At 39.8% G+C, this 23,251-nt stretch overlaps 2 protein-coding genes across 3 annotated transcripts; both read right to left on the reverse strand.

Annotated features, from left to right (window-relative positions):
• Nucleotides 1-811: 811 nt before the first annotated feature.
• Nucleotides 812-9,284, reverse strand: LOC126373976 (serine protease inhibitor dipetalogastin-like). Of its 2 annotated transcripts, XM_050020393.1 has the most exons (3): nucleotides 9,130-9,284; nucleotides 2,124-3,135; nucleotides 812-1,985 (listed from the first exon to the last, which is right to left on the reverse strand). In XM_050020393.1, exons 1-3 carry the CDS (start codon nucleotides 9,140-9,142, stop codon nucleotides 1,532-1,534), a joined length of 1,479 nt encoding a protein of 492 aa, XP_049876350.1. In that variant the 5' UTR covers nucleotides 9,143-9,284; the 3' UTR covers nucleotides 812-1,531. The 2 variants fall into 2 exon arrangements, with proteins under 2 accessions (XP_049876350.1, XP_049876349.1); XM_050020392.1 differs by having other exon boundaries at nucleotides 812-3,135.
• Nucleotides 9,285-16,714: 7,430 nt separating this feature from the next.
• Nucleotides 16,715-22,087, reverse strand: LOC126373993 (uncharacterized). The gene is made up of 6 exons (XM_050020428.1): nucleotides 21,731-22,087; nucleotides 20,306-20,461; nucleotides 19,508-19,644; nucleotides 18,541-18,753; nucleotides 17,922-18,057; nucleotides 16,715-16,989 (listed from the first exon to the last, which is right to left on the reverse strand). Exons 1-6 carry the CDS (start codon nucleotides 22,037-22,039, stop codon nucleotides 16,807-16,809), a joined length of 1,134 nt encoding a protein of 377 aa, XP_049876385.1. The 5' UTR covers nucleotides 22,040-22,087; the 3' UTR covers nucleotides 16,715-16,806.
• Between the last annotated feature and the right edge of the window lie 1,164 nt (nucleotides 22,088-23,251).

Genomic DNA, 23,251 nt, shown 5'->3' on the forward strand with positions numbered 1-23,251 from the left:
ACGAAAACTTTGCTGAGTGATTCAGATAATGATTCTGATTTGATATCAAGTGGAATTTTCTGTCACAAAAGTGTGGAACTGAAATTAATAAAAAAGTGTCATTCCTCTCTCTCCTTTGTCGATTGCGCTCAACGTGGTACATTAATTTTCTGTTTATTATATCCATATAACATGTGAAATAACGTTTCTATTATAATTCCCTCCCTGCGGCTTTACCGCCCTACACAATTACAACATCATTGAAAAACTATTGTCTCTGTTGTGTGTTTTTACAGCTGTGGACCGCAGACAATAATGAGTTGTAAGTAAGTCCTTAAATGTTAACTTCGACTTTATATCTCCACGCTTTTGGGAGAAAAAGGGTCTTGACTCTTGACAGACATACATACAACAAACTGATCCTGTAAGGGTTAGGTTTTTCTTCTTGAGGTTTGGAAACCTCATTTCATGTCATTGTCTTATCCGCCGAAAAAGAAAGAGACGGGTAATCGACAGGCATAAAATTTATGGAACACCGTCGATGTTAGGCAGAAATTTAAAAAATCCCTCCCTACATTTTAGTTGATAGCACACATTGCATATCAGCAAGATGCCTATTTTATTCGTCTGGGTTATTCATTTATCCACTCATTCATTTTAAAATGAACAGTTCTCAATCATCCGTCCCTTTCCATTTCGGCGGATAAAATTAGGAGGTATCTGCTAGAATCAAGGTCTTATTATTTTTATAATACAAAATAATTTCGCAATAAAGTTCTATGTTTATTTAGAGGTAAAATAACGAACTAAAGTAAAATAAGGAAATCAATAATTAGGTTTTTAAAAATTTATTTCATAAAACTTCATAATACTTACTTATAAGTACGTAACAATACAATTTATTACCAACATCACTAAACAACATTTAGGTAAGTAAGTAAATCTTAAATATAATAACAAAATCAATTCTAAAAGAGAGATAATAAGAACGAGAGTAAATTAAACATTTTAATTAGGGAAAACTATTTTCTGAAATGTCTTTTCTGTGAAATGAATTATTGAAAGAAAATGCCTGCAATTGGGTAGTTTCCTATGTTAAAGGTAAATTATGAAATTCTGATTAAGTAAGTAAATAAAGACAGATCTAAAGGTGACAAAAACGTTTTCTTTTTAACTTATTTATGAATTTTAATCTACATTTTAATAAAGAAAAATGTACTTAATAATAATATAAATTTCTATGACGTCATAGGTTGCTTTTTCATACAAAGTCCATAGACATTTCGTGTTTTGACGCTTAGTAAAATGTAACTGATTGATTTGACTAGTTGGAAACTACCCTATTTCAGTGACGTATTAAGTGCATGTTTTCTGAAGTGTTATGGCTACAAAAGAAGGGCCTCTTAGAATATTCAACTCTAGGTATCGTGTAAAAGGTCACCTTCATCGTTTAAATTCCTTTTAAAATCCAAATCCATTGTTTGACTGTGTCTGAGAATCTCGGCCATACGAGGTTAAGGCACTTTAAAATATCCGCCATACTGAAGCGTGTCTAGCAAGACCCGTAGCGTCGTACCGTTGTGCCAGCACACTCCGCCAGGCACGGGTTATTGTAAGTCTTTCCATTGTCGCCACAAACTTGCAGCAATTCGCGAGTGCACGTGCAAGAATCCCTTGTATTCCGAGCCGGAACATCACATGGGCCCTCGTGATCCACTTGGATCTTACTGTTCGATCTAGCAGCACACTTCAACAGGCAGGGATTGGCATATGTCACACCGTCGGTCCCGCAGGTTTCTCTCAATTCTTTAGTACAAGGGCACACAGGAGCCGCGCTTTTACACTGACCTTGATGTTTGACTGCTAAGGATGGGTCTTTAGCTGATGCACAGTTGAGTTGGCATTCGTTGGAGTAAGTTTTACCGTCAGTACCGCAGACAGGAGCATAAATAGCGGTACAAATGCAGTCACTGTCTTCGCATCTGCCTTGGCGGTCGACTGCTAAGGTGGGGTCGTTGGTGGACGCACAGTTCAGTCTACATTCGTTGGAGTAAGTATTACCGTCTGTTCCACAGACAGGAGAATAATCAGTGGTACAAATGCAGTCACTGTCTTCGCATCTGCCTTGGCGGTCGACTGCTAAGGTGGGGTCGTCGGCGGACGCACAGTTCAGTCTACATTCGTTGGAGTAAGTATTACCGTCTGTTCCACAGACAGGAGAATAATCGGTGGTGCAAATGCAGTCAGTGTCTTCGCATTTTCCTTGGCGGTCGACTGCTAACGTGGGGTCGTTAACTGTCGCACAGTTGAGACGGCATTCATTTGAGTATGTATTCCCGTCAGTCCCGCATACTGGGGCATAGTCCTCAGTGCAAATGCACGACGGGGTCGCAACTTTAACCTCTTCTTTCTTACATCCACCTTGAGAAGCAACTGCTAGAGACGGATTGTTTGCTGTTTCACAGTTTAGTGAGCATTCGTTAGGATAAGTTTTGCCATCGGTCCCGCATACTGGGGTGTAGTCATCGGTGCAAATGCACGACGGAGTCGCAACTTTAACCTCTTCTTTTTTACATTCACCTTGAGAAGCAACTGCTAGAGATGGATTGTTAGCTGTTTCACAGTTTAGTGCGCATTCGTTAGGATAAGTTTTGCCGTCAGTTCCGCAGACAGGACTGTAGTTGAAAGTGCAGGCGCAGCCTGCAGAAACAGGGACAGTATCTGTTGGTTTCTTTGAATCTAAAGCGCAATTCATATGGCATTCGTTAGAGTACACTTTGCCATCGGGTCCTGTAACTGGTTTATAAATAGCAGGACAAATGCAAGACCGCTTTGATCGTTTGCACTCGCCGTCGTGTTTTACCGTCAAGTTTGGTTTCTCAGCTACTTTGCACCTTAGGACGCATTCGTTGGAATAAGTCTCGCCGTCAGAACCGCAAACTGGCTTGTAGATGAACGTGCACACACAGGGCTCCTGGCATTTACCGGGCACGCCGGTAAGGTCCCTGTTGTCCAAACGAGCACAATTTAGCATGCATTCGTTGGAATAGGTTTTCCCGTCCGAGCCGCACACTGGCAAGTAATTCCTTGTACACGTGCAAGGCGAGGGCAGTGCTGAAGCGACGCACACATACGTGCCGATAACGAGCAGTATACCTGTAACAAAAAAATCAAGGTCAGTAATGAGTTAAATGTATAGTTCGATGTCAAGGTGAAGTGTAACATAATAGCATCACGCCCATATCCTCAAAGAGGTAAGCAGAGGTGTATAGTGAATACACTTCCGTCAGCTATGTTTAAGTCCCATATTATAGAATAAGGAATAATACTACATAAAGAACGGCAACTCTCCGCTCCCCACCAGCATCTGAGCTAGGTTTACCTCACCCCCCTCGAACATAGTTTAGACTCGAATCGTAGTGTCTGTGTAAAACGAGGTTGTTTATGAAGTCTCCGGGGTGTGCCCATATCATAAGGGGTGAACCTATAGCCATTAACCAGGCACAAATGCTGGAAACGACGTTATATCATAATAACATACGCTACCGAAGCTGCAGTAGTTTTAGGCTGCAGTAGTGTTATATAAAATTTACCATTCAGAGACCCCCACACTAGCGTCTTTCGAGCGTCGTTGTCGTGCCAGCGTCTGCGCGACGCCTAAGCGACGTCGACGCCGCGGCGACCCGACGCCAGCGCTGGCCGGCTGCCGAACGCCGACCGTGCGCGGCGCTGGCGTCGCTAGCACTACGATGACGCTCGAAAGACGCTAGTGTGGGGAGTCTCTCAAAGTGTGACTATGTTGTCTACTGATTAAAGATATTTTTGGATTTTTAGTCTAAATTACTAAAGTATCTAGTCACTATATCATAATTCATTTATTCATTGCAAAGTCACATGCAGTTAAGGTATTACATGGTAATAGGTAGGTACTTTGACTCATATCGCACACAATACATTTAAAAGTAAGTACCGGGAAACCCGATAGGAAAATTGTGACATATATAAAATGTAAGTAACATTAATTATTATAGCTATCTGTTAGCTATTGTTAGTCAGTCACGCAAATATTGGAACAAATTTATATTATTTACAAGGACGGTTTCGATTCTCTGGCGCGGTGAGTACAACAGACCAGAGACGATGGTACCGTTGACGTCATCGACACGGGACGACGTCGTCGTCAACATGCCGACGGCAAACGGTCAGTTGTGACGTTCCAATACGTAACGCGACATGGTACGAATTAAATTTTGCATGCAATGTCCGGGGTGTGACTTGGTGGGAAAAAATAAATTAATTCCGGTATTGTTTGCAGTTTACGCGGTTATAATCATAATTAAAACACATAATACCTGGTTCTTACCGCATTATTATCAGGGATATGAGATTCCAGATATTTCAACACTGTTGCAAGTGCCATGATCACGGAACGACTGATAAAACGGGAGTGGAGACATATCCCTGATAATAACACGGTAAGAACCCGGTATTATGTGTTTTAATTATAATTAATTCGGCATTTCGCTAGACTACAGCTGCCTGCTGCTTCCAAGACCTGTCACCAATACGGTTGACGGTAACCAACATAGTATCAAAAGTAGCAAGATGTCTTCTGATTACTCATGGCTCTACTTATTTGATTCTGATTATCGGCAATGCAGGTCGGAATTGACAAGTCACTGTGGGATTGTAACCTGGACCCTGACAGAGGGCAGCAGTAACTGCCAGTACTATTCAGAGGCGAAGGACAGCAGTCCTAATACGACTTTGTAATAGACTACTCTGGGCGCCATCCTACTGGCGTCCGACGGAGTACTGCGAGGCAGAAGGCAAGAGGGAAACCACTGCATATAGAGTATTTTATACAAGAAGTTTTAGACAAGAGCGTGGCTCTTAAATTAGTGATGATGAAACTAAAAGTAGGTAAAGTTTATGTGCGTCAGAATAGACAATATTATCCCTATTTCGTTATTTAAAGTTATTTTTAGACCACGATTTTATAATAAGAGGATTCATCAGATACTTAATAATTGATTTCTATTGTCTTCTAGGTAGATACAAGAGGCGTCATCTAAAGGTGCTAATTACTGAAGTAGGTCGTAGATAAACCAGTTTTCCTTACATACATTCATAAATAGGAAATATTACGTCATTGTAGATATCACACTGTTTACAAGACTAACATTCATACACACGTACCTACTTCCCTCTACGAAAAAATATTGTTCGATAAACTTGTTATGCATGGTATTTTTTTTTCTTTGCGCGGCTTGCGCATTTGCATGGTATTTTTTAAATGCATTTCAACTGTAATATTATAGGCATAAAAACAAACTGTACTTAACTTTTTTTAAATATTTGTAAAGGACAACAGGCTTACTTGACAACCTAGTCAAAAGAGATTCTTTTTTCGAAACGTCAAAACGAAATTTTTCTTTGGAGTTTGTATGGAAATACTGTCCTGTGACGTCATCAATAAAAGCGGTCAAACGTCGTACTCATTGTTACTTAATTCATAAATAAAATTCGAAAATAAATCGAAAAATAAAATGAGATTAATTTTTGAACATCTTAGACATCATTTATAATTAGATCTTTTTATAATTTATTTTTAAAATAATATTATAAATATATATAGGTCTTTTAATTTATTTATTTTTTCTTCTATTTTTTCTTTTTATTTTAAACTTTTTATGCTCAAAAAGAACCCAGAAACCGAATGGTAATCGATCAACCTGAAAGCGGTGTCAATGAGAGACTATGCACGCTAGGTTCACCAAAAACAAACTAGGTTCACCAAGATGGCGTTGTACAACTTTAAAGTGATAATTAACTATTTTCTCATTATTAACATTACATAATTATTCCGAAATACAAAATAAAAAAAAATAGAAATGTTCAGATTGAATGACGGTCCGGACTTGCACCAATTATTCGTCGCTGACGTCGTAAACTGACGTATCTCAATTTTTTGTCGGATCTGATTTGCACCTTATGCAGATACGTCTGTTTGCGACTTATTAATTAATCTTAAGTGCAGTTTTCACTAACACAGTTGGCACGACCATTATAGACGGCGATACGGCTCACCACCTATCACGTTGGTCTAACAGAAAGTTGGTGAGGTGTGAGTACTTAGTTCATCTTGCGATGGATGTACCTCTGACCTTGAAATATAGTCTTGTACTTTTGTTGTATGTGACGTGGTATCTAGATCAATGTGTGTTGTATAAATAGTACCGGTTTGATAATAGGGTATAGATTGACGTATATAATCTTCTCGTAGTTTGCTTCTAAACAAAAACGAAGTGAAACTTCCCACGCATTGGAATCGATGCAGTAATAGGGTAATCGTGTTTGTTCTCGACTTGTCAAAAAAAATAATGATTCGACGACCGACCTTTATTATAGAACGTGTATTTGAAGAATACACATGGACTCAATGACTCATAGCTTCAGTGATGGACTGGGAGCGAAACAAAAACCTTGTTCATCTGCTTGTCTTCCCGGGAATGTCGTAAAATCCGACAGAGGGATTGTGTTCTTTCCAAAATGATGGACAATTTTTATGGGCGATGAGCTGATCCCTTGTCACGCATAAGGTTCGTCATATCCATCTTAGGAGTTCGTATTAACAGTGCCTGCAAGTTGTTTTTGGTTACTACTGGCTCTGCCATTATGGATTATGGACATGAGTTTATGTATGTGTGTATGAATATAGAACCTTTTTCACAGGGTTCGCTTACCTAACAGACCCGGTTTTTTACAGAAACGACTATCTGTCTGACCTTCCGACGCGCAAAAGTTAACCAGCCTAATACTAGGTTAGGTCACATATGTACCTCCAAAAATGCATTTCTAGGAAATGTGGGTTTCCTCACGATATTTTCCTTCACCGCTGTGCACGTTATAAGCATTTATGATCCAAACGTGAATTCGAAAACAAATTCGACAATCATTGGTTTAGGCCTGTGCTGGACCATAATAAACTTTTTTATTATTCGAACCTGCGACCTCAAAATGAGGGGCAAGCATTTTATCAACTGGGTTACCACGGGTCAAAAACAGAAAAATTTAAAACACAACGACTCAAAGATAAAGAAACACCCTGTATAATACTATCCATTATCCCTCTTTCAGCGAACAGCTATCGGCCCACTAGGGGCCACTATTCTTGAGCCTGGTGGCTCGCGCTCACCTGGGTATCCTCAGGTTTGTTGTCAAGTTTGTACCCATTTGTCCAGCCAAATATCCCATTTGAAGCAAATCTACAGTAAGTCACATATATAATATGAGGTCTTGGCGTAGCATCTGCGGTGTTGAGTGATAGAGTGAGAAACAGTGTGATAAGAGAGAGATGTGGTGTAAAAATTATATCGTATAATGAGTAAGTAGAGCGGATGAACGATGATAGAATTACGAAAGGGAACAAAGCGAAGGTTGATGGTAGGGCTGGCATAGGAAGACCTAGAAGAACGTATATTGACCAAATTGGAGATGTCCGTAGAAAAGGTTCAGTACGATCTACTCTGAACCGGCGTGCGTGTATGAAACGATTGATGAATGTGGAGGAAGCAAGAGAAGTGTGTCAGGATCGAAGCAAATGGAATTTCATAGTCTTTGCTTACCCCGGTGGGAAATAGGCGTGAGTTTATGTATGTATGTACAGTAGGTCACGTCAAAAAAGGCCCGCGATAGGGGAACATCGCGTCAGAGGGTTGCGGTTGGTATCGGGAAGACTATGGTATGCTTAACTTTTCAACCTCGGCTGTGCATGAGACGAACATTGGTGCATTCTCCCTACTTTTATTTTTAATATCCGTGCATGTGTTGAATGCTGTTCACCTTGGGTTTCTGATGACGTTATAACAAATCATTGCAAAAACCTAATGATGAGTACACCATTGATTGATTATAATTATAAGATTATTATTAATAGTTATGCGTTTTAAATATTGTATATTCTGATGCTAATTCCAGTATACACCATCTAATTTTATTTTAAGTTATACCTGTCGTTTTCTTATCCGCCGAAAAAGAAATGGACGGGTAATTGACAGGCATAAAATTTATGGAACACACGTCAATTTTAGGCGTCAATTTTAAAATCCCTCCCAAATATTGGCCAATAACCCGACAGAATTAACTTGACAGCACACGTCCAACGGATTGCATATTAGCGAGATGCGTATTTTATTTGCTCGGGTTATTCATTCGTTTTAAAATGAATAGTTGTCAATGATCCGTCCGTTTCTTATTCGGCGGATAAGAAAATTACGGGTAATATTATAACTTAAAATAAAATTAGGATGTGTCTGCAGGAATCGGAGCCAATGTATATACGTATATACATGTATATTATTTGGTCAGTACTCACACACACCTTTCACATACATATCCTTCTTCACACAATCCATAATTCCACACTTTTTTGGGTTTTCCTCTATCTTGTCCACATACTGGCCTTTTTTGGTGAACTACGGCACCCATATACCTTTATGTTTTCCAACAAAATGTTAATGTGTGTATATTTTAATGTTGTAAATGTATATGTGTGTCGTAGGTTTTACCTAAATAAACTTCTTTATTATTATTTTTTTTTATTAAATTAGTAAATGTTCAAGTAACTACTTACCTATTATTATTTTATTTGTTAAAAGCTGCTGATAGGTTTTTATTATTGTTTAACTAATTAGCATACCTAGGTAGTAGGTACAATCCTTGTACAACCATTAAAATTTATGAGGTTATTTGAGTAAACAGTTTAAGTATAAGTAATTAAAATTAGTTTAAGTTTGTTTGTTTTGTTTTATATTTTTAGCGAAAAAGTTTTTTATACACTTCTGCCTACCCTTTCGAGGATACAGGTGTGATGTTAAGTTTTTAATAATTATGTTCCTATATAATAACGAAAGTAAGTACTTAAATTATAAATTAAGTTGGTAATTAATTAATAATATGAGGTCATTGGATTTATAAATAAGTAGTTTAAAATTCGATAAAATTTATAAAAAAAGATTCCTTTTATTTTATTTTTTCTATAAACGTTAAATTATTTTAATTAAATAGCTACTGTAAATTATAATTTTATATATCAGTTTTAAGTAAGTAATGAATTCAAATATGGAAATTATTAAAAATAAATCTTACCGTATTTGATCATTTTGAATTCCTTTTTATTTTTCACTGCCTTTTTCAGTTGTATCACCTCGGTAGTCTGTGTGGAAATGATGAAGATTCCGGCCGGCCCGCGTTTATATAAGTACAAACCAAAATAGGTATTCTGGGCTTTGAACAATATTTACCAACACTGTAAATCCCCAGGCTTGCTCTGCAGTGCGTCATCGTTCGAGTCTTCTTGGTACCCAATGTAATTGACAGTGCCCAAGGATCGGGAAGTAGTGACGTCACGTTGTTTCTATTTGCTTTAGTGACGTCATATGGTCGATGTTTTTACATATTTTACATAGCATCCAAATTCAAATTCAAAAATATCTTTATTCAATAACATAGTTACACTTTATATCGTCAATTTTTACATAACGAACGTCTCATCTGAATAAAACTACTGTAGCTTCTCACAACCTGTATAGCCAGGGAAAAGAAGCTGCAAAAAAACCTCGGCACAGGGCCCTAGACGTTATCCCCGAAGGGATAGCAGAGGTGTATACAGGGTGTTAGTGACATGTTAACGAATATTGAGGGGGATGATTCAAACCATGATTCTGAGTTAATGGTGCTAATTCCCGTAAATACCATCTAATTTTATTTTAAGTTATATCTGTCATTTTCTTATCCGCCGAAAAGGAAAGGGACGGGTAATCGACAAGCATAAAATTTATGGAACACACGTCAATTTTAAGCACAAATCTAAACCAACCGTCTAAAAATTTTACATCCGTCAATAACCCGACACAGATAAGTAGACAGCACGTCAAACGGATTGCATACCAGCGACGTATCTTTTGATTCGCCCGGGTTATTCATTCATTTACTCATTCTTCCTAAAATTAAGAGCTGTGAATCATCCGTCCCTTTCCTTTTCGACGGATATGAAAATGACGGATATAACTTAAAATAAAATTAGGCGTGTCTGCAGGAATCGGGGCCAATATCAAGTGGATTATCCTGTCGGAAAATTTATAAAAAATTAAGTGTCTTTTTTAATTATTTTCAGTTACATCAAATTGAGGCCTGAATCATCTCTCAAAGTTTACGTTACGATGTCACTAACACACACACTCACTCCTCGCCAGCTATGCTTAAGTCCCATGTAATAGGGGGCGACCCTATTGCTGTTGACCGGGCACAAATCTTAGAAACCACGTATTCACAATTATTCATGATCCAAACATGAATTCAAACTCATTTCAGTGGTTTAAAGCCCAAGCGGGGTTCGAACCCGTGACACAACGATCTAAGTCGCGCGTTCTCCGAACATGGCTATCTCGCGTCGACCACGCCGGCGGGGTCGTTACCGGGATTCTGATAAAAGGATGAACCGCTTAGCTGACGATGGTATTCTATGGGCGTGGCTAATTATATGACCTCCAAACTGAGGTTGGTGACAGAAAAAAAAATAAAAAAAACAATTAGGCACTGTTTACTTTTGCATTCCGCCAGACTACGGCAGTTTCCAGCTGTTCAATTGTTTTTTTATCGCAAATAATTTTATGAACTTGTTTTTTGACAAATTGTTATTTTACGTCTATTTGTTTTTGACGAACAATTATTATAAGTATTATAATATGCAACTTACGTATTAACGGAAACATCTGTTCAAAAATTTTAATGCCAAACAAAAGAAGTGTATCTATCTATACCTATCCCGCACGTAGGTTCCTATTAATGTTGCTTCACAAAAAGCGATAAAAAATAAAACTGAATAGTAATAATACGCTGGTATTTTTTACTTATATAATATTTTTGAGGTTTGTTTGTCTGATGATTTTTTTGATTTATTGTATGGTTACTAGAAACGGTCTCTGTGGTCCAGTGGTTGTGCGTTGGACTCACGATCCAGAGGCCCCGGGTTCGAATCCCGGTGGGGACATATCACAAAAATCACTTATTCCCTAGATTGGTTTTAAGACATTACAGGCTGATCACCTGATTGTCCGAAAGTAAGATGATCCATGCTTCGGAAGGCACGTTAAGCCGTTGTTCACGGTTACTATTTACTTATGTAAGTGAGTAATTGTTACTTGAGCCATGTCAGGGGCCCTTGGCGGCTCAATCATAACCCTGACACCAGGGTTGATAAGGTTGGTATTCCACCTCACAACCCGCACGATAGAAGAAGACTGCTGTTTTCGAGTGTCACATACAAAATTTTACCCCCTCCGGTTGATTGAGGGGAGGCCTGTGCCCAGCAGTGGGACGTATATAGGCAGTTTATGGTGCACAAACGTGTTTCATCTGCCATATTTCTGTGTGACTTCTTATTGTAGTGGCATTAACTACTTGGCCGGACAAATGGGGAGCGCTGACTCACTCGGTACAACCTTTAAGACAACAGGCCTGAGAGTGCTCAGTTGGGCGCGAATCGTCTGAGAGGATTTTATTTGAAAGAATTAATCGATCCTAGTGGGTCCATAGTGATAAGCGGTGATTGAGGGAAATCGTCGACCACGCCGGCGGGGTCGGTATCGTGGAACCTATTTACACTCTAGCACTTATTATATCCCAGGCCTGCAAACCTCACCCCTATGGTGGCCACTTAAGTCCTTTTAAGCCTTAAATTGGTAAGAATCAAATCAAATCGAAGAAGTGAGGAAGCGCGCGTGGATTGTCTGTCTCCCTGCACGGGGTGAAGCGGCTTCTTCGGAAGCGGAGATGATGACATAGAATCTGTGCAGATTCTATGTCATCATCTCCCTAGCATTATTCAGTTTTTCACAGGGTCCACTTACCCAACCTGAAGATTTGACAGGTCCGGTTTTTTACAGAAGCGACTGCCTGTCTGACTTTCCAACCCGCAAAAACAAAACTAGCCCAATACCGGTTAGGTTACCTCCGAAAATTCGTTTCTCGGGAATGTGGGTTTCCTCACAATGTTTTCCTTCACCGCTGAGCACGTGATAATCATTTATGATCCAAACATGAATCCAGATTCGACAATCATTGATTAAAGCCAGCTTCTTGATATCCCAATCAAGGACTATCCAGGCTATGTTCCACAAGAAAAACACGTGATAATTATCTATTTTTATAATTAAAATAATTGTAATTTTAAATAATTGTTGTTCCAAATCCAAATATCAGGATCACATTATCTGAACCCTGGCCTTTATGTTTTCCAACTAAATATTAATTTAATGTGTGTATATTTCAATGTTGTAAATGTATATGTGTGATGTAGATTTTACCTAAATAACCTTTTTTTATTATTATTATTTTATTAAGTATGTATATGTAGAATTATGTTGCTACCTATATTGCTTCTCTTTATTTTGATCAGAAGATGTATTATTATAATTAAAGCACATAATAACGGGTTCTTACCGCGTTTAAATGGGGATATCTCATATCCCCATTTAAACGCGGTAAGAACCAGTTATTATGTGCTTTAATTATGATAATAACCGCGTAAACTTAAAACAATGTATAGATGTATTATTATGTCTGTTATCCATGAAATTATAAGGTTTAACAGCGCCATCAATTTTTTTTTGGGAACTTAGCCTAGAAAGTCCTAGCTTCGATCGCCATCGACTCGCAAAGAAGAAGATTGGAGTAGTCAGAGGTACATCCGTCGCAAGATGAACTAAGTACCCACACCTCACCGAGCAAAATACAAATTACAAATTATGAGCTAATTACTTGATTAAACTTGGTCTGCATCTTTTTTATAAAGTCCTTTATTGTCTGTTTGTTCGTAGGCCACGGTCGTATTACTATGACCATTGTTTTGATGTCTTTTTTGTTTAGCGTGACCTCCACTACTTTGCCGGACAATTGAGGAGCGCTGCGTTCTCTCCCAGTACAAATCTTAAGGCATCAGGCCTGATGGTGCCTCTGAGAATGAAGCTTAAGGCGTCGATTCATAGGACTATATTCAAATATTCGAATCAGAATATTCTCCACCAACCCGCAGTGGAGCAGCGTGGTGGAGTATGCTCCATACCCCATCCGGTTGATTGAGGGGAGGCCTGTGCCCAGCAGTGGGACGTATATGTATAGGCTGTTTATGTTATGTATGTTATTCGAATCAGACGAAAGCACATCGGCGTCCAATTTCATAATTCGAACATATAAACTGAACTGATAAAATATAAAAAACAACGGTCCACGCGGTGCCTTCACGATTCAAGTCTAAACCTTTTTTTTTGACGTGACTTATTGTGGATTTGCCGCAGACGGCATTAACTACTTGGCTGGACAAATAAGTCTAAACTGTGTTCGAGGGGTGTCAAGGTAAACCTAGCTCAGACCCTGGTGGGGGACGGAGAGTTGCCGTTCTACAGTGTGTACGAAACAAACTTTAAGGGTGGATTCTACGAGTAATTTCATCGAGAAAACACCCCCATATGTGGAGTGAAATCTCAATAAAATTTTTGCTGCTTTTTTTACAAAAAAATGAGATTAGATACTTTTAACTTATTTTATGTACCTTTTTAGCAGTTTTGGATATTTTTATTCGATAGAGAAGACTTTTTGCAGATAAAAGCATTTTATTTCATGTCCGTAAGGCCTTTAAATCTCGAGATATGAATTTTTATGAAGAAGAAGAAAATCTAAAATCTTAAAATGGCCGCCATTTCTAGAATATTGAGGTTTGACCCCACATATGGGGGTGTTTTCTCGATGAAATTATTAGTAGAATCCACCCTTAAAGTTTGTCGGGTCTGAGAAACTACATACTGTATACGTAGTATTATTCCTTATTCATAATATAACATTTATTTATTTTATTTTATTTTTTTCCATAATTCTTAAATAATATCTTACGCCCGAAGGATTAGTCTGAGGTATACTTACAGGATGTTAGTGACATCGTAACGAAAAAATTGAGGGATCATCATCTCATATACATCCATTCTTTTACCAATTACTTTCCTTATTTTCAATTTAGGAAAGTTATTCCACTTTTAAATCAATAGGGTCGCCCCCTACATGAAACTTAAACATAGCAGGCTGGGTGTGTATACCATACATTTTTTTTGACGTGACCTATTGTAGATTTGTCGCAGATGGCATTAACTAATTGGCCGGAATACCATACACTTCTGTGCCGCATGATTTCCGTCTTATTTCCACTTTTGTAACATTCCATCACAATTACATAATCAATCGAAATTGATATTAACTGTATCGTGATCACAGTGATCAACTAAGGTTGTCAAATGACATTGAATAATTAATGTCTATTGATCGACTTAATTAATTAATTGCTATGTCGATAGTGGCCCCGATTCCTGCAGATTCATCCTAATTTTATTTAAAGTTATACCTGTCATTTTCTTATCTGCCGAAAAGGAAAGGGACGGATTGACAACTGTTAATTTTAAAATGAATGAATAACCCGGGCGAATAAAATAGGCATCTCGCTCATATGGAATCCGTTTGACGTGTGCTGTCAACTTAAATCTGTCGGGTTATTGACCAATATAAATTGTTGGGAGGGTTTTTTAAATATCTGCCTCAAATTGATGTGTCTTCCGTAAATTTTATGCCTGTCGATTACCCGTCCCTATGTCCTGCTTCCCTGCGACCCGTTTGTCCCACTTGCCCGGGTTCCCTTTTCAGTTTGCCCCATTTTCCGGCCTTCTAATCCCGCTTTTTCTGCCCGCTTGTTCCACTTCCCCAGCCCACTTGTTCACTTTCCCGTACCTTCTGACCCGCTTCCCGGCCACTTGTCCCGCTTCCCAGCCCACTTTTCCCGCTTCCCAGCCTGTTTCTGCCGCTTTCCCGGCAAGTTATTGCCTAACAGGGAGGGTAGAACCACAAGTAATCAGAAGATAAAGATTAAAGTAATTTCTTAATAATTTGTACGCGTATGTATGTCTATCTATATATAATAGGTACGTTGAAAATCTCTCTTGTCACGTAGGTCAGCTGGAAGAAATCTCTTTGTTTAGAGATAAGCTTGCCTGTAATATCTGTTTTCTTTGTATGTTTCTTGTGTCTGTTGTCAAATAAATAAATAAATAAAATAAATAAATAAATTGTAGCCACCTCATGAAATATTATGTTCTTTTATGCTATTGATGTAAAGTGAGGTGATAGCACCTACTAATCGCAGAGCAAAGAGTATAAAAAAGTCAAACACACGGCTAATGCTAGACAAAGCTTAGCTGTTCTTTAGCTGTTATTTGGAGACGTTGAGTATGGTAATCAACAACATAGTCATAAACAGCCTGGAGGTATACAGGGTGAGGTATACAGGGTGTTGTCGTGCCCAACTGGGCACCCTCAGTCCTGTTGTCCTAAACGTCGTACCGGGTGAGAGCCTTCAGCGCTCCCCATTTGTCCGACCAAGTAGTTAATGCCATCTGCGGCAAAATTACAATAAGTCACGTCAAAAAAAAACAGGGTGTTAGTGACATCGTAACGCAAACTTTGAGGGATGATTCAGGCCATGGTTCCGAGTTGATATCAATAGGCAAGTTGACAAGCTACTCACATGAGATACTTTTACGAAACGTCAAAACGAAAGTTTCCTCGGAGTTTGTATGGAAATACTGTTCTGTGACGTCATCAATAAAAGCGGTCAAACGTCGTACTCATTGTTACTTAATTCATAAATAAAATTCGATAAAGTCGAACAGTAAAATGAGATTGATTTTTGATCATCTTAGACTGGCTTCTATTTCTATATTAGCGTTTTATAATTTATTTTTGACACCGTCAAATACCCTATTTGAATTTTCCGCAGCAAAGGCAATGGAACTGTAAATAATTAAAACACATTTTACATCACATTTAGATGTGATATTCGTTAACAAAACCTTGCAATATACAACAAAATATTTATCTCAATTTAAATTAATTGATATATAAATCAAGGTGGTCTTGTCTTGAGGAAGATCACATCAAAAGGCGCTTACATGTTTTCCCTAATAAAGGTGACGACTGGCGACAGACGATCCCCAGTTTCTTAGCACAAGGAAATCTCTAATGTGTGAAACCCAAGATAATAATATTTGATATGTAAATAACTTTGTTAAAACAAACTATCGTCAAAACACCGGTAGACATACGTGTGTTATCTGAGTTATGCACAGACGGATACTCCATACAAAAATCTTGTTCTTACCGCGTGCTTAACGGCCTCCGTGGTTGAGCGTTAGGCTCACGACCCGGAGGTCCTGGGTTTGAATCCCAGTGGGGATATATCACAAAATCACTTTGTGATCCCTAGTTTGAAAAAAAAGTTGAAACGTCATAATTGACGTCATACTTCGGAAACTAAATATTGTTATTAACAAAATGTTATACTCATAGCATATGGTATGGGGTCATCAGCCTATCTCCGTAGAGAATTGGCTTGACCCCCAAGACCCCCTCCGCTGGGTCCGCTCTTGGAATTAAAACAGCACATAGCGAAATGCCGATTTGATGCCAGCGCGGCCAATTCATTCATTTTAAAAGTAACAACTTTCAATCATCCATCTTTCCTTTACTACGAATAAGAAAATGGCAGGTATATCTAAAAAAGAGGTGTCTACTAGAATAAGGCACAATATTTTTTTATTTTCTTTTAAGAAAATGTACAGACCAATAAAGTTATGTGTACTTAGGAGTAATAAGACAAAATATTAAGGGACGCTTTAAGAGCCACTCTGGGGAGCTGATGAGGTAGAAATGGTGCTGAGTGGTGCGGCGTCACTCGCAGCCGAGCACCGACTTGGAGCAGCAGTTACAGCAGATAGGTATCAGGAAGGAAGGAGCCTTCGTTTTGGAGAAGTGAGCCATCTCATTGGAGCCGGTCCCCATCTTGTAAATACGCCCCTGGCTGTTGTACTTCGGCCCCTCCGGGTTCAGCACGCTGCGATCACAGATCCGACCCTGCCGTCAAATATCAGTTTTAGAACGCTTACAGGCCAGCGACGATCGATAGGGTCGCTGGCGTGTCGGCGACGTCGTTGACCGATAGCTGGCCTGTAAGCGCACTAGTGTTCATATACTGAACTGAGAAAAAGTGCGACATGCGACGTCTGGCACTTTAAAACTAAACCATAGAATAAGGAATGATACTACGTATAGAACGGCAACTCTACATAAGATAGTCTTTAATCGTATGGCGTCAGACGTCACACACACATATGCGCGTGTACGATAATATAATTGTGTGGTGTCTGTGTAAAACGAGGTTGTTTGGATGAAGTGTCCGGGGTGTGACTAAACTGAAATCTTGGCTATACCATGTTCCATACTTTTGCGCCGGAAAATTCTACTACGTAGATAACAACTCAAAATCATGGTTTGAATAATCCCCCAAAATTTTCGTTGACACCCGGTATATACATCTCGTGTAGCACATCAGAACTTGTCATTTGTAACTTATTTTATAGGTGAGTATTTTCGCGCGCTAGTTGAAGGGGACTGACTCAAAAATATAACGGCCTCCGTGGTCCAGTGGTTGAGCGTTGGTCCCACTCACTCACTATCCGGAAGCCCCGGGTTCGAATCCTGGTGGGGGCATATCACAAAAATCACTTTGTGATCCCTAGTTTTGTTAGGACATTACAAGCTGATCACCTGATTGTCCACAAAGTAAAATAATCCGTGCTTCGGAAGACACGTTAAGCCGTTGGTCCCGGTTACTACTTACTGTAAGTACTTACTGTAAGTAAGTAGTCGTTACAAGAGCCATGTCAGGGAACTTTGGCGGCTCAATAATAACACTGACACCAGGGTTGATGAGGTTGGTAATTCACCTCACAACCCACACGACAGAAGAAGAAGATGATTCAAAAATAAAGCCGCAGGACACTTACTCGTAGCCGCATGTTGGCGACGCGAGTCCCGCGCGCTGGAGCCATGTCCAGCTGCTTGGCGTCCAACGGCTTCACGACAGGGTGCCCTTCAATCTGCTGCTCCTCTGACGAGGACTCGTCAGAGCTGGCGCGGAACCTACGCAATGCATTTCACTGAAGAACGATGCCACCTGCCACAGGCATTGAGCTTAAAATTTGGCTCCAAACACTGTTAAGAAGTTCAAATCCCCCCCAAGACCCTAAACCAATAATTTGTTTTCCAATTCGTCTAATATACTATCGGCTTTTTATCGGCTTAGCTCGTGAGGTAACCCATATACTTACTCAAAGAATGTGTTTTGGGAGGTATGTGACCTAATCGGTAATTGGGTTGCTTTTTCCTATCGGCATGCAAGGTCAGTCGCTTCTGTAAAAAACCGGACCTGTCAAATCTTCAAGTTAGATAAGCGGACCCTACGTGAAAACAGGATAACGCTAGAGAAAGGTACATGTCTATCGCATGGTGAACTAAGTTAGTATCCAATCTTCAGGGTTCTTCGAGATTGCGTATCGCCGTCTAACTAATGTCCCCTCAACAATCAACCCTTTAATATAATTATTTAGTTGTTATTGTTATAACCTGCCGTGGCGCAACTCATTACGACTCCGCCCGCGGCCGCGTCTCCTGTGGCCTCTCAGCCCGCCGATGGCCGCGGCCACAAGCACCCCCGGGGCAAACCCTCCTCGCACTCCTCCCCGCACCACCGCCGCCCCCGGGGCGCTCTGCTGCATGTGATGGCTCTGCATCAAATGCTTGAGCAGTTCGCGGTTCTTGCTGATGAACCTCATGAACCTGCAACACATCAAGACGCCATTCTTCTTCTTTCGTCCAAGACTAACGTCACAAACCATTATATTATATTATATTACAAGCTGTTACTTCGCGTGAAACCCTACTACAAAAACTATTGAAAAACTTCTATACTAACAAACTTTTACACTGCCTTAGTGGTGCTATTTCGCAAAATTCCGTCTCAGTGAGCACCTATCCTAAAAGTCCCCATGCGAAATTGGAAACTTCTAGCATTTGTAGTTTCTGAGATTTCGTGACAAATCAGAAGTGCTAATTCGCTTTTATATGTACTTATAGATTATTATTATTATTAATAGCCCTCAACGTCCTACTGCAGGGCAAAGGCCTCTCTTCCTCTTACTTTCTTTCTTCTTTCTTTTTTTACTTATAGATATAAAATAAAAAGAGTCCGAGCTGACACAGCCCGAATGGCCACTGGGAGCTTGAGAGATCTAACGCAGCAACCCCATGGTTGCTGAAAAATACCCCAAAATACCCCTGACGCCATCGTCAGGGGTATTTTGACTCGATAAAGGGCCCTGAAGTGGTTTGTGTAACCACTATCTATTCTAGTAGGTCACAAACACACAAAGGTGCGCGAATGTAGAAGCGCGAATCGAGTCGATTGTTGGGAGTGTTCAAACTGCATATTTTTTTACTGTGAGAGAGCCCTCCGCGTTCCCCGTGTGTCCGGCCAAGTAGTCAATGCCAGGCCAGGTAGCAGTCCTTGAAAGTGTTAAAGAACATCTCATACCTCTCTAGCGTGTGTCTCTTGTGGGTGACAGCGTTATAAGTTGTCGTGGTGTTGGAGGCGGTGACGTTCAGCGTCCTGTGGACTGCAGCCACATGGTCTACGGGGGTAGGAGGCTGCGGGGGACCCTCGCTAGCAACCTAACATAACACAACATTAAGGTAATCCTTTTACTAAGTATTTAAAAACTTAAAAAAAAGATGAATTATATACATCGATAAAGTCGTTCTCAAGATATGAACTCATGGCGTAACAAAGAGACTTCGTCCGCGTAGACTTCGGTTACCGCGCGCGGCACCTTCTTTTCCACCCCCTTACATCCCCTTAAGGGATGATATCGGAGATAAAAACTATCCTATAGATATACTTTTCTGGATCTCAAACTATCGCCATTCTAAATCAGCGGTTCGTGAAAAGGTAATAGAAATATAAATGTTTTATTGCGACCATGTGTTCGTACAAATTGTGGTGTTATAAAAATACAGAAGTAAGTATTATAGTATGAACATGGACCCGGTAAGGGCACTGCAACTGGTAGAGAGGACAACATAATTATTAGTCAGCGATACAATTTGTATTTATCATACTTACTTACTATTTTTTAACAATATTATTGCACTTATATTTTAAGTATTGTTTTATGATGTTTATTATGATTTAATTTATAAAATGTTATTAAAAATTATTCATTTTAATTTATCATTTATAATATATATTCATCGACTGTGTAATAGCTTTTTACTAGACATACAAAGATAATTTAAGTTACGAAATGGATAAATGAAAAATGAATTGTTTTACCTTATGTGACCTCAAGCGGTGGTATTTGCGGCGCGGTTGTATGAGCTGGAACTGGTAGTCTTCGTGTTCAGGTTGCGGCATCAGCGCAGCCAGCTCCGGCGGCAGCAGTGGCGAATTAACCGGCAATCCGTCGCTCGTCACAGTCACTACCGCCACCTTTGGAGTAATTCAATAAATGTCTACTAATCAATAAGACTCAATTAGTTGACTACCTAGTTCCGCCCACATGCAACAGATGGCGTTGACAGATGCCCTGAAACGCGCTAAGGAAGTTTACACAGCGCGACGCATTTATACAACTTCCACCGAAACACTATTGGATCGTCGATTCCTCTTCACACTACCAACTTATGGCTAGGCTAGTGGGGTAGTTAGGTACTATGCTCTGTTCGGTACCCCGAAAACATCCTTTAGTGGCAGCACACCCCCACCGTCAAAATGCAATCAATAATGACACTACGTATAGTAGTTTTTGAGTCTGATGTTGTGTACTGTGTAGGTACTGTTATTGTGTCCGGCGTCCTTTTATAAATAATAAATAATTTATTGCTTTCTTTCTTCCTCTGATTACCGCTTCCTATAATGCACACTATCTTGAACGTATACAAGGTATGCAGAAGGTAGGTATACAGATGAAAGGGCGGACAAGAGAATGCACACGCTTACGCACTCAAATATGTCCTGCACAGTAGATGGCTTCTGGTCCCAGTGGCTTCCGGAAAATGGATTATCATCATCACTCTTGTACTCTCTGAGCTATTCTTGTTGGTAGTCTTGTAGATAATCGTTTCAGACTAAGTATACAGACAATTTCGCAGACACTGTGAATTGTGTTCAGTCGTAGTATAGGGCATGCTATATATATATTAGTAGGTATACATAGAACGGCAACTCTCCGCTCCCCACCAGCATCTGATCTAGGTTTAACCCCCCCCCCCCCCCCCCGAACATAGTTAAGACATGAATCGTAAGGCGCAGACGTCACACACAGATGCGTCTGTACGATAACGTCAACGTGTAGTGTCTGTGTAAAACGAGGTTGTTTGCACGAAGTGTCCGGGGTGTGACTAAACTGAAGTCTTGGCTGCTGGAACGACAACTGTCGTGTGGTTTAGTGCACGGACGAAGGTTTAAAGGCAGTTTAAGTGCTAGTCTCGCAAATTAATTAAGACCATCCTTATTATTGTTTTTATTGTTAATAATATGATTCATCATATTATTATCTATCTTAGAACCGCGTATCAATAGTGACTGCAGTTCTCTTTGATTACTGCCCAGTTGCCCACCCCACTAGCGACGTATGTTACCTTACATAAAAAATGTGAAAAAATATGTCTATTTTTTTTTTATTTCTTATAATAATAATAATAAAAACACTTTATTGCATACAAATTCACAAAACTATCTCTATTTCTTATTTGTTACCTCTAGCCCGCCTGGCACCGCTATAGGGCTCCAACCGAACATCAACTCGTTCTTAGGCGCCGGTTCTACTCCTGGGGTCTTGGAGACCCCCGTGGTCGGAGCCTGTACGTCAGAATCCACTATTGGCGCAACTATTGTCGACTGCCTTTTTGGCTCCTGTACCCTCTGTGGCTGGGGCCCCGTTGCCCGCTGCTCCTCTACCAGGACCCCTGCAGTCATGTTCTCCGCCTCCCGCGCACCTTGCGCCCCCGCCGTCAGACACACTAGCAGAAACGTGGCCAACATCGTTGTAACTGGCGCTATAAACATTCCTTATCGGTCGAAATGTGAAATTCATTCGGTAAGTAAAATTGTGCAACTTGCTCTTGTACTTATCTACATGGCAATGGATCACCAGCCGCGCTTAAAAACAAATAAAAAATAATATTTAAAAACAAAGTCAACGGCTGAAATCGGCTCAATTCGCCAGCTACCAGCTGCACCGTTAAATAACGAATACCCTGCACACAACATGCTGGTCCAGCAGCTTATGATAATTTCAGAACACCAATACGTAAGATTTGACAGGTCCGATTTTGTACAGAACCGCAACCCGCCCTACCTTCCAACCCGCGGAGGGAAAAACCAGCCCAATACTGGTTAAGTCAATAACTCCGAAAATGCATTTCTTGGAATGTAGGTAGGTTTCCTTACGATGTTTTTCTTCACCGCTGATCACGTGATAATAATATGAATTCCAAAACAAATTCGACAATCATTGGTTTAGGCCTGTGTTGGATTCGAACCTGCGACCTCAAAGTGAGAGGCAAGCGTTCTAACAACTGGGCTACCACGGCTTTATTAAGTGTATGTGTAAAATGGAATAACCCCAGACCATAATACGATAACTAGAATTCTGACTTAAATTCCTTTGTAAAATGCGTATTTTAAAAACAAACAATTTCTGGAAACTTAGTTATAAATAATTGTCATGTACGATGATTAAATGTGTAGGTATGTACCTACTTGGGTATAATGTAGTATTTAAGTACCTACGTATTTTTGCAAATTCTGAAAGATTAGTTGTGGTTGATTGATTTATCCTTATCTTCATGTTTTTCTGAACGCGATAAGGCTAGTGATGTGTCGTCCCGGGAAATGTTCCCACTTTAACACGTTCATGCAAGCATCCCACTAAGTCCGTCAGATGAGGCGTTGCGCATGGTCTTTCCATACAAAATTAAACGACCTTCATACACGTCCCGAGAAATATAAAATAATTATCATACATACATCTTCACACTAACGTTGTATAACGTCAACGTATACATACGTTTTGTCACACAAAATAAAGATTGCACCCTGAATTACAAAAAGAACGTAATTATACGTCAACGTATATATACGTTCCGGCATAGTTCATAAACATTTTGCTTGTCTATTAAAGACCTAACGTCATAACACGTCAACGTTTATAGGCGTTGTGCCACTAAACATGTATTTTATCTATTGAATAAGTAGCCACGTCTTATCACGGTACCG

The sequence above is a fragment of the Pectinophora gossypiella genome, chromosome 16 (assembly GCF_024362695.1).
Source record: "Pectinophora gossypiella chromosome 16, ilPecGoss1.1, whole genome shotgun sequence".
In the NCBI taxonomy this organism is placed as follows: domain Eukaryota; kingdom Metazoa; phylum Arthropoda; class Insecta; order Lepidoptera; family Gelechiidae; genus Pectinophora; species Pectinophora gossypiella.

Coding starts and splice junctions, on each gene's coding strand:
- LOC126373993 (XM_050020428.1), bottom strand. CDS start 22,039: ATGTTTATAGCGCCAGTTACAACGATGTTGGCCACGTTTCTGCTAGTG. Junction 20,462..21,730: donor CGGTGCCAGGCGGGCTAGAG/GTAACAAATAAG, acceptor ATTACTCCAAAG/GTGGCGGTAGTGACTGTGAC. Junction 18,058..18,540: donor AATGAGTTGCGCCACGGCAG/GTTATAACAATA, acceptor TGCATTGCGTAG/GTTCCGCGCCAGCTCTGACG.